This window comes from Polistes dominula, unplaced genomic scaffold (assembly GCF_049000335.1).
Source record: "Polistes dominula isolate Pdom_NZ unplaced genomic scaffold, Pdom_raw_medaka contig_75, whole genome shotgun sequence".
NCBI lineage: Eukaryota > Metazoa > Arthropoda > Insecta > Hymenoptera > Vespidae > Polistes > Polistes dominula.
In genome coordinates, this window is record NW_028301003.1 from 2,337,641 (window position 1) to 2,352,500 (window position 14,860).

At 28.2% G+C, this 14,860-nt stretch overlaps 2 protein-coding genes across 3 annotated transcripts; one reads left to right on the top strand and one right to left on the bottom strand.

Annotated features, from left to right (window-relative positions):
* Nucleotides 1-107: 107 nt before the first annotated feature.
* Nucleotides 108-8,581, bottom strand: Zdhhc8 (zinc finger DHHC-type containing 8). Of its 2 annotated transcripts, none has more exons than XM_015322710.2 (9): nucleotides 8,065-8,581; nucleotides 7,749-7,870; nucleotides 7,498-7,655; nucleotides 7,188-7,360; nucleotides 6,910-7,104; nucleotides 6,736-6,817; nucleotides 5,747-5,961; nucleotides 5,489-5,665; nucleotides 108-4,014 (listed from the first exon to the last, which is right to left on the bottom strand). In XM_015322710.2, exons 1-9 carry the CDS (start codon nucleotides 8,154-8,156, stop codon nucleotides 3,255-3,257), a joined length of 1,974 nt encoding a protein of 657 aa, XP_015178196.2. In that variant the 5' UTR covers nucleotides 8,157-8,581; the 3' UTR covers nucleotides 108-3,254. The 2 variants fall into 2 exon arrangements, with proteins under 2 accessions (XP_015178196.2, XP_015178195.2); XM_015322709.2 differs by having other exon boundaries at nucleotides 6,673-6,817; nucleotides 8,065-8,575.
* A 522-nt stretch (nucleotides 8,582-9,103) lies between these two features.
* Nucleotides 9,104-13,096, top strand: LOC107067365 (uncharacterized). Its single transcript, XM_015322808.2, has 5 exons — nucleotides 9,104-9,263; nucleotides 9,394-9,522; nucleotides 9,598-9,912; nucleotides 10,020-10,267; nucleotides 10,345-13,096. Coding segments are annotated over exons 1-5 (981 nt in total). The 5' UTR covers nucleotides 9,104-9,261; the 3' UTR covers nucleotides 10,632-13,096.
* Nucleotides 13,097-14,860: the final 1,764 nt, after the last annotated feature.

The window sequence follows — 14,860 nt, forward strand, 5'->3', positions numbered from 1 at the left end:
GGCGGCGAATTCAAAAGTTGACTTAACGCGACACCAAAGAAAAAATTCGAATAATAAGTTTACAAATTTTCTAATTTAATTACAAATAGATATATACGATAATGAACTATATTTTCATGACTTTTATTTCGTAGACGATACGTAAGTACCGAAATGTATATGTACATGTAAGTGATAATAACGAGTAGTATTTTTTTTTTGTTTTATGTACAAGTACATCAAGTTTTATAAACACTAAACATTCGTCACAAATCTTATGCATTAAAGTTTTTTTCTTTTTTTTTTTCTCTCTTAATCAATATTATTTTTTCTCTCTTTCTCTTTTTTATTTTATTTTATTTTTATTGTGTGTTGTACCGTTGTCTTGTTCATCTTCCTCTTCCTCTCTTCCTCATCCGCTTCTCCTCTCCATTTTCTCTTTTAAAGTACATCATTTTAATAATGACACTAATAAAACTATGGTCGTCTCAAGGATTGCACTATCTTCACTGCAAATTCAAGTGAAGCGTTTGAAAAAAAAAAAAAATTAAAAAAAAGAACTAAAAGAAAAACAAAACAAAAAAAATATAAAACAAACATTTGCTAAAAACTATGACGTTCTAGCTCGTTATTAAGGCGTGCCTTTATTATTATTATTATTGTTATTGTTATCATTATTATGATGATGATTATTATTATTATTGTTATTATTATTATTATTATTATTATTATTATATTATTAATTATTATTATTTTTTTTCTCCATTAAAAGAGTCTCACTTAAATTTCTAGTAAAAGTGGTGCAACCGGGCCTACACCGATTTTTGTCCTAGTACAAAATAAGGGCGGCGGTTTTAGGGGGTGTTCTAAGAGGTGGGGTGTGAAGAGTGGAAATTTGGCACAGATCTCTCTCTTTCTTTTGAAATATAAAAATGAATATATGGAAGCTAAATCTTTAAAGACGGCGGGCAACAACACATTCTCTTGTTCATTTTTTTGTTTGTTTAAAAAGCGTTTTTAACATGGAAGGAATTCTTACAATGCTTGAATAAGTTTTCTTTTTGTCAAATAACAAACATATATATTGTATATATATATATATGTATATTCATGAAAATATTATGTACTATCTATCTGTGAAAAAAAGGTTCCCACGTGCAGAGATCTGTCATTCAAAGTTGGACAGTACACATATGCATATGTATATACACATATATAGAAAATTTGACAATTAGAAAATTTCGATGTTCTTTTCTTTTTTAATCTCATCGTTATTTAGCAGAACGATATGTGCTATGAAATAGTATTAATTATCAATTTCATTATAAACGAAGTGCGTTTATGCAAAAAGGTATTTTTTTTTTCTTTTCTTTTCCTTTTTTTTTTCACCTTAACTTTACAGTCTGTTTTTATGTGTGTATCAAGCCTCTCTCTCACATATACATATATATGTCGAAATTGGACATATACAGTTTGCCTAAAATTCATATAATCTTACAAATGTAATAATAATAATAATAATAATGTACCGGCAATGAATAATAATAATTAATTAAGTGATTAATTTATATATCAATTAATAAACGCGACATTTTGTGTATAGTACAAATCGTTTTGTTTTCTTTCTTTCTTTTTTCTTTTTTTTTTTTTGTTTCAAAGTAGCATTTATTCGGTGTATGTGTATGCATATGTTTATATATATATGTATATATTTTGTGAGACATATGCTGTATGTATTTATTTGTATACCTAAAGAACCGTATGTATGTTTTTATGGTCTTATTTTTTTGTTTATTTCCAAATTCTCGGCACGTGTGTTTGTGTGTATGTGTATGGTGTGGTGTTTGGGACACATTCGTTCGCATACATTTCTCTTACATACTCACAAAAATTTTCTGGTTTTTTTCTGTTTGTTTCACATTTTATTTTGTATGCTTCGTTTGTTTGTTCCTTTTTTTTTATATTTTTTTTTTGTTTGTTTGTTCGTTTGACTTTTCTTCCCCCATATGTATTTTTTTTTTATTTTTGTATTTTTTTTTTTTTTTCATAAAAATCAAAAGTCTTATAAGTTGGGCACGTACATAATAAAATGATGTGGATCCATAACAAATATATATATATATATATATATACATATATAAGACTTATATATTATATATATGTATATATATGGGTGAAATTATATAAAGTCTTATATTTATCATTTACGTATAAATATTGTTAAATTATATATATTTATATATGTATATATATATACGTATACATATGTAATTATATTCATATGCATATGTATATATATATATATTTATATATATGTATATTAAAAATTTTACTACACATTTTTCACGATTATCTTACACAGAATTTTCATTAATAACGCGACTAGCTTATCGCGTTGTTGTTGTTTTTTTTTTCTTTTTAAATATATATACATATATATGTATGTATATATATACATATATTTTTAGTTTACGTTATATTTTCGTAAAAGTCCCAAAAATGATGTAACGAAGAATATAATTGTATTTCTTCGTGCGATATTACATTTCTATTTGGTATGCGATTTCGCAATGGAAAATAATTCGGTATTAATCTGCCATCTTTTTTCATTTTCTCTTTCTTTCATTTTCATTCTCTTTAAAATATTCGCGTCGATTACTGTAAAATTACTTATGGCTCTAACTAGCCGCCTTTATTATATTATATAATAATTTTCACACACTCATCATTGTTATAATCAACATCATCATCACCATCACCATCATTACCACCACCACCACCATCATCATCATCAACATCAACATCATCATCATCATAGTCATCGTAATCGTAATCATTTTTTTTTAGTATTATAGATATTATTATTCATCCTCATTATTATCATCATCATCATCATCATCATCATCATTGTTATATCGTAATTACCGATGTTACAAATATAATATAATTTACGTGATAACGCTAACTCTATAGTCTCTTGGAAAAAATAATATAGTTCCTTAGTTAGCGTTAAGTGTATGAATAATATACATGAAAAGTGATCATATGTATTGTAAGAGACTGGACCAATAGGATTGAATGTAGTTGATGTTATATTCGATATCAACGTACAATATTGCTGCTTGCTGCTGCTGGTGCTTGTTTATTTTCCTTTAGACGGATATATTGTAAGTAATGTACGTTCCTTCTTGATTTGAACGAGAGACGCATAAGGGTAGCAATATTTGCACTCTCTCCGTCCAACGGCAGGATTGTACGGAGACTGGAAAGATGGGCTATACGGATATCTCATAACTCATATCATAGACACTTGCTCGATCTGGTGTTGGTGTGGTAGGTCTTTGCGATCTTGAATCATTAGGAGCAGAGACCATTTCCATAGAGTCTGTCATTTCTAACGCTCTTACAAATGACATAGGTCTACGTCTGGTATCGCCAGAAGTAGGTGTTGTTGGTGTTGCCATAACAGCTTTTCTTTTAACTTGCGGCGACTGTTGATGTGGCTGATGGGGTGGGAAGACTGGTACACCACCTCTCATAGCTGGATGATAAGCTGCTCTTGGAGCAGTTGTATAAGATTGTTGAGTTGGACTAGTTGGATTAGAGCGATAATAATCATAAGGTGGTGGTGGTCTCTGTGAAGGAGATTGATGAGTTGCTGCTACTGCTGCTGCTGCTGCTGCCGCTGCTGCTCCAGTATTTGTCGACGAGGACATATTTCCTCCCGTTACTTGATAGCTACCGGGTGAATTATCTTTCCACAAATATGCACCACGCTGTGGTGACCCTGCAAGTTCTCTAATGTTGTCAACGGTATTGTTGGTTCTCGAATAAGAATGATCGGCATGGATTAGCTCGCTTTCCGATAAAAAACGTCGTTGAGGACTATAACCGGTAACAACGGTAACTCCACCGACTCCCCCGCCACCACCAATTCCAATACTATTTCCTTGTTGTACGTCATAATATGTTGGTGTTTCATTAACTCCTATAAAGTCCGGCCGACGTACCTGTGTCGGTGTACCTGGATTGGATCTGTAACATAGATTGACCGTTTCGGTTTCTGAGCCTAATCGGACGATGGTATGGTTAAATGAATGTTGATATAATCGACAAATGCACAGTACAGTGAACCAATATTTAATAATATATGCGAGTGCTGAGCATTGTAGCCATACAAATACGGCTCTGGCGAGACATACAGGAGAGAGAGCAGCGCATCATTCCTGTTAAGAAATTAGCATCTATTGAAGGAAAGTAAAACATATAGCGAACCTAAGAAATACATGTAAGTGTTCAACGTGCTTGTGTGTGTCTATGTGTATGCGTATGTTTGTGAGCGTATATAACACGTGTATACATGTTGTGTGTTTGTACGTAAAAAAACTTGTTTAAGTATATTTTTTGTTTGTTTGTTCAAAAAATGTTTCAATTGGGTAAAAATATATATATTTATATATATATATATATATATATTATTTTTTTTTTTTTTATTTTCTTTTAAAAATGCAATCCTTATAAACCATTATGCAAGAAAGCACAATTTTAAACTACGATATTTCCTCGTAGGATGAAGTTCGTGTTTACCTGCAGTAGGTTGCAACATGATGGCAGAGAGCAGCTCCTTGCAGTTACCACCCCCTGCAGTGGGACACAAACTTATCTATATACCATAGATCTCGTAGTATGTATTCATGCAGAGAGACTAACCTTCTACAATTTTATTGTGAACTACATCGCACAATCGTCTTTTCGACAGGTTGTTCCTTTCGTAAGGTTAATCGAAGGATTATAAGGTGAGAAAATAGAGTGAACAATACGTGTGAGAAAAATAATGTAGGATAATAATAATAATAATAATAATAATAATAATAAGAGCAAGAGTGAGGGGGGTGAGTTTTTTCAAAGTGAGAAGAAGAAGAATATAGAGAAAAGGGGTGGGTGGAATAATTAGGGTAGTTATATTCATTATTTTTTTTTTTATTTTGTTCTAACTTATAAGGTGACAACGACATTTTGAGAGAAAATAGGTGACGAGAATAAAAAAAAATTAAAAAAAAAAAAACAAACAAATTATCCATTTTTATATTGGCAGCGTGCTTGAAAGATGCAATATAACTATTACTAGTGTATGTGTATGTGTGTGGTGCTTCCCCCTCTTGCTCTCTCTATGTCAAAAATCATTTTTTTATTTGTGCAATGAAAAGAATTTCAAAAGTCCTTAATTATTTAATTTATTTTTAATTTATTTTTAATATCAATAATTAATCAATCAATTTATTCCAAGATGTAAAAAAAAAAAAGTTTATCGATAAACATTTTTTTTTCTTTTTATCGAGAGAAAATATTTATTATAAATAAATGTTTTTTTTTTTTAATTAAAAAATAAATAATATTAATAAAATTGATTTGAATAAATTTTTTGAATAAATATCCCTTAAGATGGGAGCTGTAGGTACAACGACGATGTGTTTGGATCCGATATTATGGCTAAAGAATCTGAGCATACCTGCGGATAGGACTGGAAATGGCAAGTGGCGTTGGTACTCCTATTGCTTTAATACGTTGTTGCATTGTTGGACTAGCACCTCCTTGACCTTGATTACGTTGAGGAGCAGTAGCAGGAGAACCACTTACTTCTGGTGATAATGGGTCTGGTGTATGACTACGTGATCCATTCATCCCCCTATAAAAGAAATTAAATGTATTAAACCTTTTTATAATCTTACTTTTAAATTATTATTATTATTATTATTATTATTATTACCTTGGCTTTGGATGAGGACTGCCTCTAGGATAATGAATCGGATGACGATGTTGTGGTGGTTGAGGATGCCTGGGAGATTCATTACTTTCAACGGGTGGCAAAAAGAAATTGCTTTTAGAACCATGTCTTTGCAATGGTGGTGTTGGTTCACAATCTGCTGATTGAGACGCGGTTGGTTCCATATCTGTATCTGAACCATCACGACCAGGTGATAACTATAAATGATAATTACAAAATATATATTTTATATAATGCGTTTAAATGTTGTTATATTAACAATATATTATAATATATTTTATATAATAATATTCATGACAATAATCATACATAGTAAATATTCTGCAGGCAGAGGCATTAGTTTAGGATTGGCAGGAATAGATTATTATACAAATAAAATCAACATCTTTCTGCTATTCTGAATTGGAAATTGGTTATGGAAAAGGAATCTTCACTTGTGCTCGTAGTACTCTAAGGACATAAATTACAAGATTAGATGAAATTAATGTTTCTTTTTTTTGTTTTGTTTTAGGTATGGAAGATTAATTCACAGAACTAAAAGCATTTGTTTTCATGAAATATAACATTATAGATTAAACATATACGCAATGGTTGTTAGAACAAGCTTATTAAGCTAAAATTATACAAGTTCAATTACAAACAGTATGTAAAAAAGAGGAAATGTATTGGATAATCTAATTATATAATCAAGGAAATTTTCCAACTCGTGTAACGTGTATCACATCTACAAGTGTAAAATAAAGCAACAACATTGCACAATAGAACAGCGTTAAAAGAAGCATGCCAAGGAAAAGAGAACATTTTGCCTTTTAAAAAGTTTCTTCTTTGTGTACAGAAGCAAGAGAAGTTTGATTGGTTTTTTTGTTCTTTTCTTTTTTTTTGTTCAGCATAGTTGCACTAGCTCTTACCTTATTGTAAGCATTTGAACTGGCATTTCTAACACCATTGCTGCTATCCATGTAGGTTTTTACCTGGTTCTCACTGTCTATGGTTGATATCTCAGATGTACATGCGCCTCGTCGTTTTCCTGAATATTTATCAGGCTTAATTAAACTGTAAAAATAAATGTTTTCTTTTACAATATATATATACATATATATTTACTTAATAAGTAATAGTATTTAATTGACAGTATAATATATAACCTTGGGTATTGTGGTCCAAATTGCGTATACCAACAATTTTGTAAACATCCTTTCGAGAAAGGATTGTAACCTCCGTTGAACTTGCCCGTTACTTGTTCATTGGTTGTTCGTCCTCTAGAAACAAGTATTATGTGAAAGCCTGTTAATCCAAAAATTGGAAGAAACAGTAATACTATCACACCCATAAGCACAAGCCTATGTTTACAGTTAAGAAATATATCAATAATAAAAAATCATTATTTTAAGAATGAATTATTTGTATTGGTTTTGAAGGATACGAAATAATTGCGTCAACGTCTCCTAATTGCTTTTGATGTTCCAATATGAAATACAAACAAAGTCCAAATATACTAATCATATGAAGGCTAAGGGACAAAAGGAAGAAGAAAAAAAATCTGTAATTTCTTCTACCAATGCAATTGTTGACCCACGGGCAGTGATGATCAAATGTCTGTAAATATACAAAATATATATTTATATAGAAAATATTACAGAATTCATTGATCAAATTGCAAAAGTATAATTTACAAGATTACTGATTGCAGTTTGATTGATAAACTTTAGGACACTCTATATATTCATACTTACTTCGATGCAATGGTTGCAAACGCTACAATGAGAACAACGAGGTGGTCTATAAAATTTGCACGTAACACACCATTTCATACGTACAGTAATACCATTGATCTCAACGTTCTTATACAATGGAGCTCTAAAGTCATCCTCCCTGTCTTCGTCAGGAGGTGCTTAAAAGGAAACATATCGTACAATTAAAAATCTGTTATAAATACATATGTCTGTATAAATTGACTAATTTATTATTAATAATGTCAACATACCTTTTGGTATAACACCTGGATCCATAAACGTGGCCAGTGTAAAATTGGTCAGTACAAAGAAAGATATAACTCCTTGAAAGGCTGGCACCAGGGAACCCCATCGAAGGACATAATATCGACACCTGTTTTGTATGATCAATATCAACACATAAGTATTTAATTTGAAAATAACGATAAACACACATGATCGTCATTGATAACATATTTTTGAAAGAATTTATAAAAAGTAAATAAAAGTAAAAAAAAAAAAAACCCCGTATATGTAATGATCCGACGAATGACACACTCTAGGGATAAATTTGAACACATTACTCACGGGAAACAATAAAAAAGTGTCGTAGCTCCTAATAGAACCGTCCAAGCGAACATTGCTGGTACATATTTTGTTTTCACATCGCATTTCGGCATTCTGCACAATCCAACTTCTAGGTTCACAATAGAAGAATTAATAATGGGCAAGATTTCTGCTACCAGGAAACATGGCCGCGTCCATCGGTGCTACTTGTTTGTAAGTTGCAAGATCTATGATTTACGAGGACTCCCATTTTCTCTCACTTTAGTCATTCGTGATAAGTCCTTAATTACACCTTCCATCACATGAATGTTACTCCGGCAAAAACATTAGTAACGTAATTAATATTTAGTCGCTTATGCTTACATCAACCGTGAACACACCACCTAACTCTCTGTGACATATATATATATATGTATATGTATACGTATATGTATAACTAGATGTATATAGGACTTATATGTATAACGTGAATAGAGCGAATTGTTTCTCCTGTACCAACGCTCTGATTGGTGTGTTCGGTAATTCGACGAATCTTATCTTTTCATTATTTCTAACCAAACTTTTTTGTTATTCATGAAAATATTATTTGATCAAAGTTATATATACATACAAAATTTCATTGGTTTTGTATTCAATTAATCAGAACAAAATTATAAAATAAAATATAAATATGTGTATTCATGATTTAAATGATTATTATTGTTGTAATTGGTCATTTCTATAAATACATATTTAAAATGTATTGTTATAATTATATTCTATAATTGCAATCATGTCATTTCAATTGCAGTCAATGAAAACGACACTTTATATTGTGTCATTTTAATTTTAGCCTATCATAGAGAGATTTTATACAAGTTAATTTCATTTCAACCAATCACAGCGAAGACATTTTATCTTTATCCAATCATATATGTTTTTGCACGATGTAATGCTTAATACTAGAAAACAATAATTATTAATTTCCATATATGTATAAATTTGTATTAAAATCGAATTTTATTTGATAACTTAATCTAAAATATTAAAAACAAAAATATATTATTTATATTAAAAATAGTATTATTAGTATTTTAATGATACACATGGACGCGGTCTTGAATGAACGTCGCCATTCGCCATTGTAACTTTTAAGAAGAAGAAGAATGTACAATATACCTTAATAGGAAGTATTCCTTGGATCTTAAATTAATCAGAGGACATTAAAAAAATATTATAATGTAAGTAAAGTTTCGATTAATATATATTTTCATATGATTGCATTTAAAATCATTGAAAATGTATAACCTCTGTGTATATCTGTATGTATATGTATATACGTATATACGCCATTTGCCGCTTTATATATAGGGCTCGAAGCCGGAAGGATAGTACAGGTAAAAGCGATTCTGAAGCTACAGATAAGGAAAGTAAAAGAGAAAGGGGTAGAGAAAAAGAAAGAAAGAAACGTGCTGCATCTTCCTCCAGCAGTGGTAGCAGGTATAATTTATCATTTTAATTATTCTACGTTAAGTCTCAAAACATATAATTATGTTGATACGTATGACCTCGCAGTTCATCGGACAGTAGCTCAGGATCATCTAGTTCTAGCAGTGGCAGTAGTTCAAGATCTAGTTCATCTTCGAGTACATCTTCTAGTACTTCTGGAAGTTCATCTGGTAGCTCCAGAGATAGAGGTCGCAAAAGAAGTCGCAGCAAGAGTGTTGATGCATCCAGACGACATGATAATAAGGAAAAAGAAAGGGAGAAGGATAGAGACAGGGAAAGGGAGAGAGACAGGGATCGAGATAGAGAAAGAGACCGAGATAAGGACAAAAAGAAAAGCAGTAATTCTGTTGTTGATAAACCCAAACCTAAAGGACGCTCCAGGTTATTACATTATTAATCTCTTATATACATTTAATTCCTTTAACGTAAAGTAATAATATTAGTATATCATATGTTATACTTTTCTTATTTCTTGTTTAATTTTCTAGATCTCCTTCACCCCGACGTAAACGCAGAGAACGTTCACCAATTCCAAGGCCAACAAAAATACATATCGGGCACTTGACCCGAAATGTTACAAAAGAACACATAATGGAGATATTTTCAGCTTATGGTCAAATCAAAATGGTTGACTTCTCGATGGATAAACTTCATCCAAATCAAGGACGTGGATTCGCATATGTCGAATTTGAAACAGCCGACGAAGCTGAAAATGCTATGAAACATATGGACGGTGGTAAGATAAATAATTTACAAATATAATCAAATAAAATGATGAAAATAATATTATTGAAATGTTGATGATTTTTCAAGGACAAATCGATGGTCAAGAAATAACAGCTGCACCAGTATTGTTACCAAAACCAAGACCAATACCAATGCGCAGAATGTCACCAGTAATGGGAAGACGTGTACCATTAAGATGGGGAGGTGGTAGAAATACTCCTCCACGTTATCGTAGACGTTCACCACCGATGAATCGACGTAGAAGTCCTCGTCCACCAAGACGTAGACCAAGAAGTCGTTCTCGAAGTCCACAAAATAATCCACGACATCGACATCGTCGATACACAAGATCTAGTTCGAGCAGTTCTCGATAACGCTCTTTTTGTATATACTAAGGTTACGAACTGAAATTTTGATCAAAAATAAATTCACATCTATAATTGATCGTTTTGGTATAACGAAAATAAAAGAAGAAGAAAAATAAATCAATTTCAATTCTAAAGGGGTGATTTGTGCTTTTGCAGGAATACTTATCGAGTATATCTGTATTTATATTCATCGATTTTGCACGTTAAGAAAATCAATAATAATATTAATAATAATAATAATAATGATAATAAATGATGATTTAATGTTTTGTCAGTCACCATGTGTCGTATCACGTTACTTTTAGAAATATATTGATTTTTCACATGGTTAATGTAATTTAAAAGCACCTTCATCGGTATATGTGAACTCCGGTGAAATCATTTTATAAAAATTTTTGCAATAATAATGTAATAACTTATTGTACTCGTGATTGGTATAATTTCTCTTAATTAATATCAATATGTGAAACAATATATTAATATCTTGTGGAAGTTCATCAGAAAATTTCAAATATTAGAAATTTAAAAGAAGTCACAGTAAGAGCATTTGATGCATCCAAATAATATATATATATATATACATTATGAATGAAAACAAAAATACCGTAGGAGTGCCGATGGTAGTGCTCTCATATTTTGTTTGTTACTTTTCTGATTCTTCTCAAGTTCTATATATATATATATATATATATAAAGCATAAAATGAGTGTACATCCGATAAAACATAAAAGATCAATATTTTATAAACGACTAAATAAAAAAATACGAAAAGAAACAAAAAAAATCATAATAATAATAATAATAATAATAAAATTGTTAACTAAATTAAAAAATATAAATGTATGATATTATTTATACAATTAATTATTTTTTTTTTCATTCTTCTCGTACAAATATTCGTAAATACTTTTTTTAATTATCTAAAAATGATGTACGCATGAATTAGTTAATTATATATATATATATTTTTTTTTTCTAATGGATGTATTTTCAAAAAAGGGACGTAGGCTTATTATGAATTAGAATAAGATTATAAATTTTTCTAATGATTTGGTTGTTTGTTTGTTAACTAATTGTTTGTCCATCTCATTTTAAGCGTATATTTTTGTGTCCACCAAACTTTTTCACGTACGCTTTCTCGTAATATGATTTCAAAACTATTCAAACTTCAATGAAACATTGTGATTGATGATGTAATAATATTAGCAGCACGTCTTATATATTACAAAAAATTTATTTAACGCGCTATCTCCATTCGTACTGTGAATTTTTATCAGAAAATATTCTAAAATATCTGACTCGACTATTAAAAAAAAAAAAAAAAAAAAAAAACAAATAGAAAAACAAAAAAAAAATAATATTTAAAAAAACGAAAGAAATATTTTGTGATTTTTCAATAATTATTATTATTATTTTTTTTTTATAAACATATTTCCAATAGCGGGTTTATTGGTTATTATAATTACTTCTTATGTTTCTTTTTTTAAAATGAAACTTCTCCCTTTGGAAGAGTACCGCCATATTTTTTGAAAGACACGACACAATTCTAAGATTTCCAAGGAGTATGTTATTTTAAATGATAAGAAAAAACAATGGTAAGATTTGTAAAAGATTCCAATGAAAAATTCAACACAAATTTCGTTTCAATCGTATAAATAAACCCCCATCCACGTGTTTTTCATTTGAATTGTTTTTCTATATAAAAGAAAAAAAACGCGCGAAATTTGAATATCTGTCAATCGTACAACAAAATGAAATAATTATTTCACTTAATATAATAAATATATGCATACATAAGGATTAAAAATGATGATTGATGATATTAATAATGATGATGATGATGATGATGATGATGATAATGATAATGATAATGATGACACTTGAAAGGATACACAACTTTGATAGAAACTATGATTATTGAGACCCTTTTACAAAGAATCAATTTTAGAAAAAATCCTATTATTCACACAAAAATCATTTCCTTTATGATACTTTATCTTTTTTTCATTCTTATTAACCTCCATTTTTAATATACTTCGTCATGGATATCTACAAGAGAACAAAAACTTGTATTTGTATATCGCATTTTGTTGCGACAATTGCATCGATGTAAAATTATCTACATGTTTTTTTTTAATGTTAAATCCATTTTCTTTCTGTTTTGTTTGTTCTTTCTTTCTTTCTTTCTTACGTTTTTGTAATATATACGTGGTCATTTATATTATTATTATTATATAATGTACACTTTTATATACGTGAAAACTTTACAGTATAGAAACAAAGTGTCCTTTGTTTTATCTTCTTTTTTTTTAATTATTATTCTCAATACTAGTAATGCATGTTTTCGAAAAAAGGTAAAAAATGTGTGTGTGTGTGTTTTTTTTATACTCCCATTCTATTTTTCTTATTTTTTCTTTTCTTTAGAAGAACCGGTGTGTGTGTGTATTTGTTGTGTATGGTATGTAATAATTTGTTTAGAATAATATATCCCACAAATTATTTTAAAAATAGAAAAATAAATTATAAATATATATATATATAAACATATTTTATCATCGTAAAAAGAATAAATTTCAAAAAAAAAAAACAAAAAAACAAAATCAAAGTTTAGAAAAAATTTTTAATAACAAATATATGATTGATTAAATCCCTAAACTTGTAAATGTAAATCTATGGTGTTACAAATATGTAACATACACATATGTTAATCTTCTTTCTAACATATTCATATATTTATAAATGTATTTATTTTTTAATATGTTTCAAAACGTTGAAGATTATTAATTAAAAAAAAAAAGAACTAAAAGAAAAATCAAAATAATAAAGAAAATGATTTTGGCGGGGAGAAAAAAATAAGAAAATAATTTTGGCAGAAAATGAAAAAATGTTTGATTTTGTAAATGTTTTTTCTTGTTTCTTTTTTTTCTCCTCTCTTTATATATATATATATATATATATATGTATGCGTGTAAGTTAAAAGAGAATTTTTAATAAAAAATAAATATGTGATATATAATAATGAAAAATTGAATGAACGGATTAAAAATAATAATAATAATAATAATAATAATAATAATAATAATAATAATAATAATAATAATAATAGAGATCACCAGTTTTTCTATAGAAATTTGTTCTTATAGAAATTCCTTAGAAATTGTCTTATAAAAAAAAATTACAACGTCGTAATTGTGTAGTTATTTTAACGATGACGATTGTTATTATAATTAAATTAATTAAAATTAAAAAAAAAGAAATAATCAAAGAAAAAGAGAAACGAAAAGAAAATTTGTTTTTAAAAGAAATAAAAAAAAAGAAAAAAAAAAGAAAAAATATTTGGAGATCTGTGTGATGAAAAAAAAAAATTATAATCATATAAATATATGTATATAATATATAATATATATTATTAATATATATTATATACATATATGATAAATTATAATCATAAAAAAAAAAATAAAAAATCATTATTATTATTATTTCTGTGCTTTAAAAAGAAAAAGCACTTTGGCACGGACAAAATTATGACTTACGTATTGTTCCACACAACAGATCTCAAAAAAACTGATGAATTTGATTTTATAAGAGATGAAAAAAAAAAAAGATCCTGTGATATTTTTTGCCGCGTTTTTGTTATAATTATTTCCAATTTTGTTTTATTATTATAATTTTTTTTTTTTATTTCTTTTCTTTTTCTCGTATTTATTTTCTTTTTTTTTTGTTTTTGTTTCTGTTTTGTCACATGGTCGCATTAATAATATATCGTAGTAAATAATATTTTTCAATGATAATATTTCTTTTTTTTTCTTTTTATTATTATTATAATATTTTTATTATTTCTTTTTTTTTTATTGGTTTTTTTTTCTCTTTCTAAAAGAAGAAGAAGAAGAAGTAATTTCAATTTGATTTATAAATTTGGTCGCACCGATTTAAAATAAAAAAAAAAAACAAAAAATACAAATCATACAGAACAAATTTTTACATCTCAGTACTAATGAGTCAAAAATGTTCATATCACAGGAGAGACAAAAAAAAAGTCATATACATTAATAAAACAATAATAATAATAATAATAATGATAATAATAATAATAATAATAATAATAATAATAATAATAATAATAATACTTAAAACATAATACACACACATTTTTTCAAATTTAATAAAAATTGTACAAAATAAAAAAGAAAAACATAAGACGATGTATCAACAAAACAAAAGAAAAAAAATTA

Coding starts and splice junctions, on each gene's coding strand:
- Zdhhc8 (XM_015322709.2), bottom strand. CDS start 8,156: ATGCCGAAATGCGATGTGAAAACAAAATATGTACCAGCAATGTTCGCT. Junction 7,656..7,748: donor TCCAGGTGTTATACCAAAAG/GTATGTTGACAT, acceptor TTTCCTTTTAAG/CACCTCCTGACGAAGACAGG. Junction 7,105..7,187: donor GACGTTGACGCAATTATTTC/GTATCCTTCAAA, acceptor CTGTAAACATAG/GCTTGTGCTTATGGGTGTGA.
- LOC107067365 (XM_015322808.2), top strand. Junction 9,913..10,019: donor AAACCTAAAGGACGCTCCAG/GTTATTACATTA, acceptor TTAATTTTCTAG/ATCTCCTTCACCCCGACGTA. Junction 10,268..10,344: donor TATGAAACATATGGACGGTG/GTAAGATAAATA, acceptor TGATTTTTCAAG/GACAAATCGATGGTCAAGAA.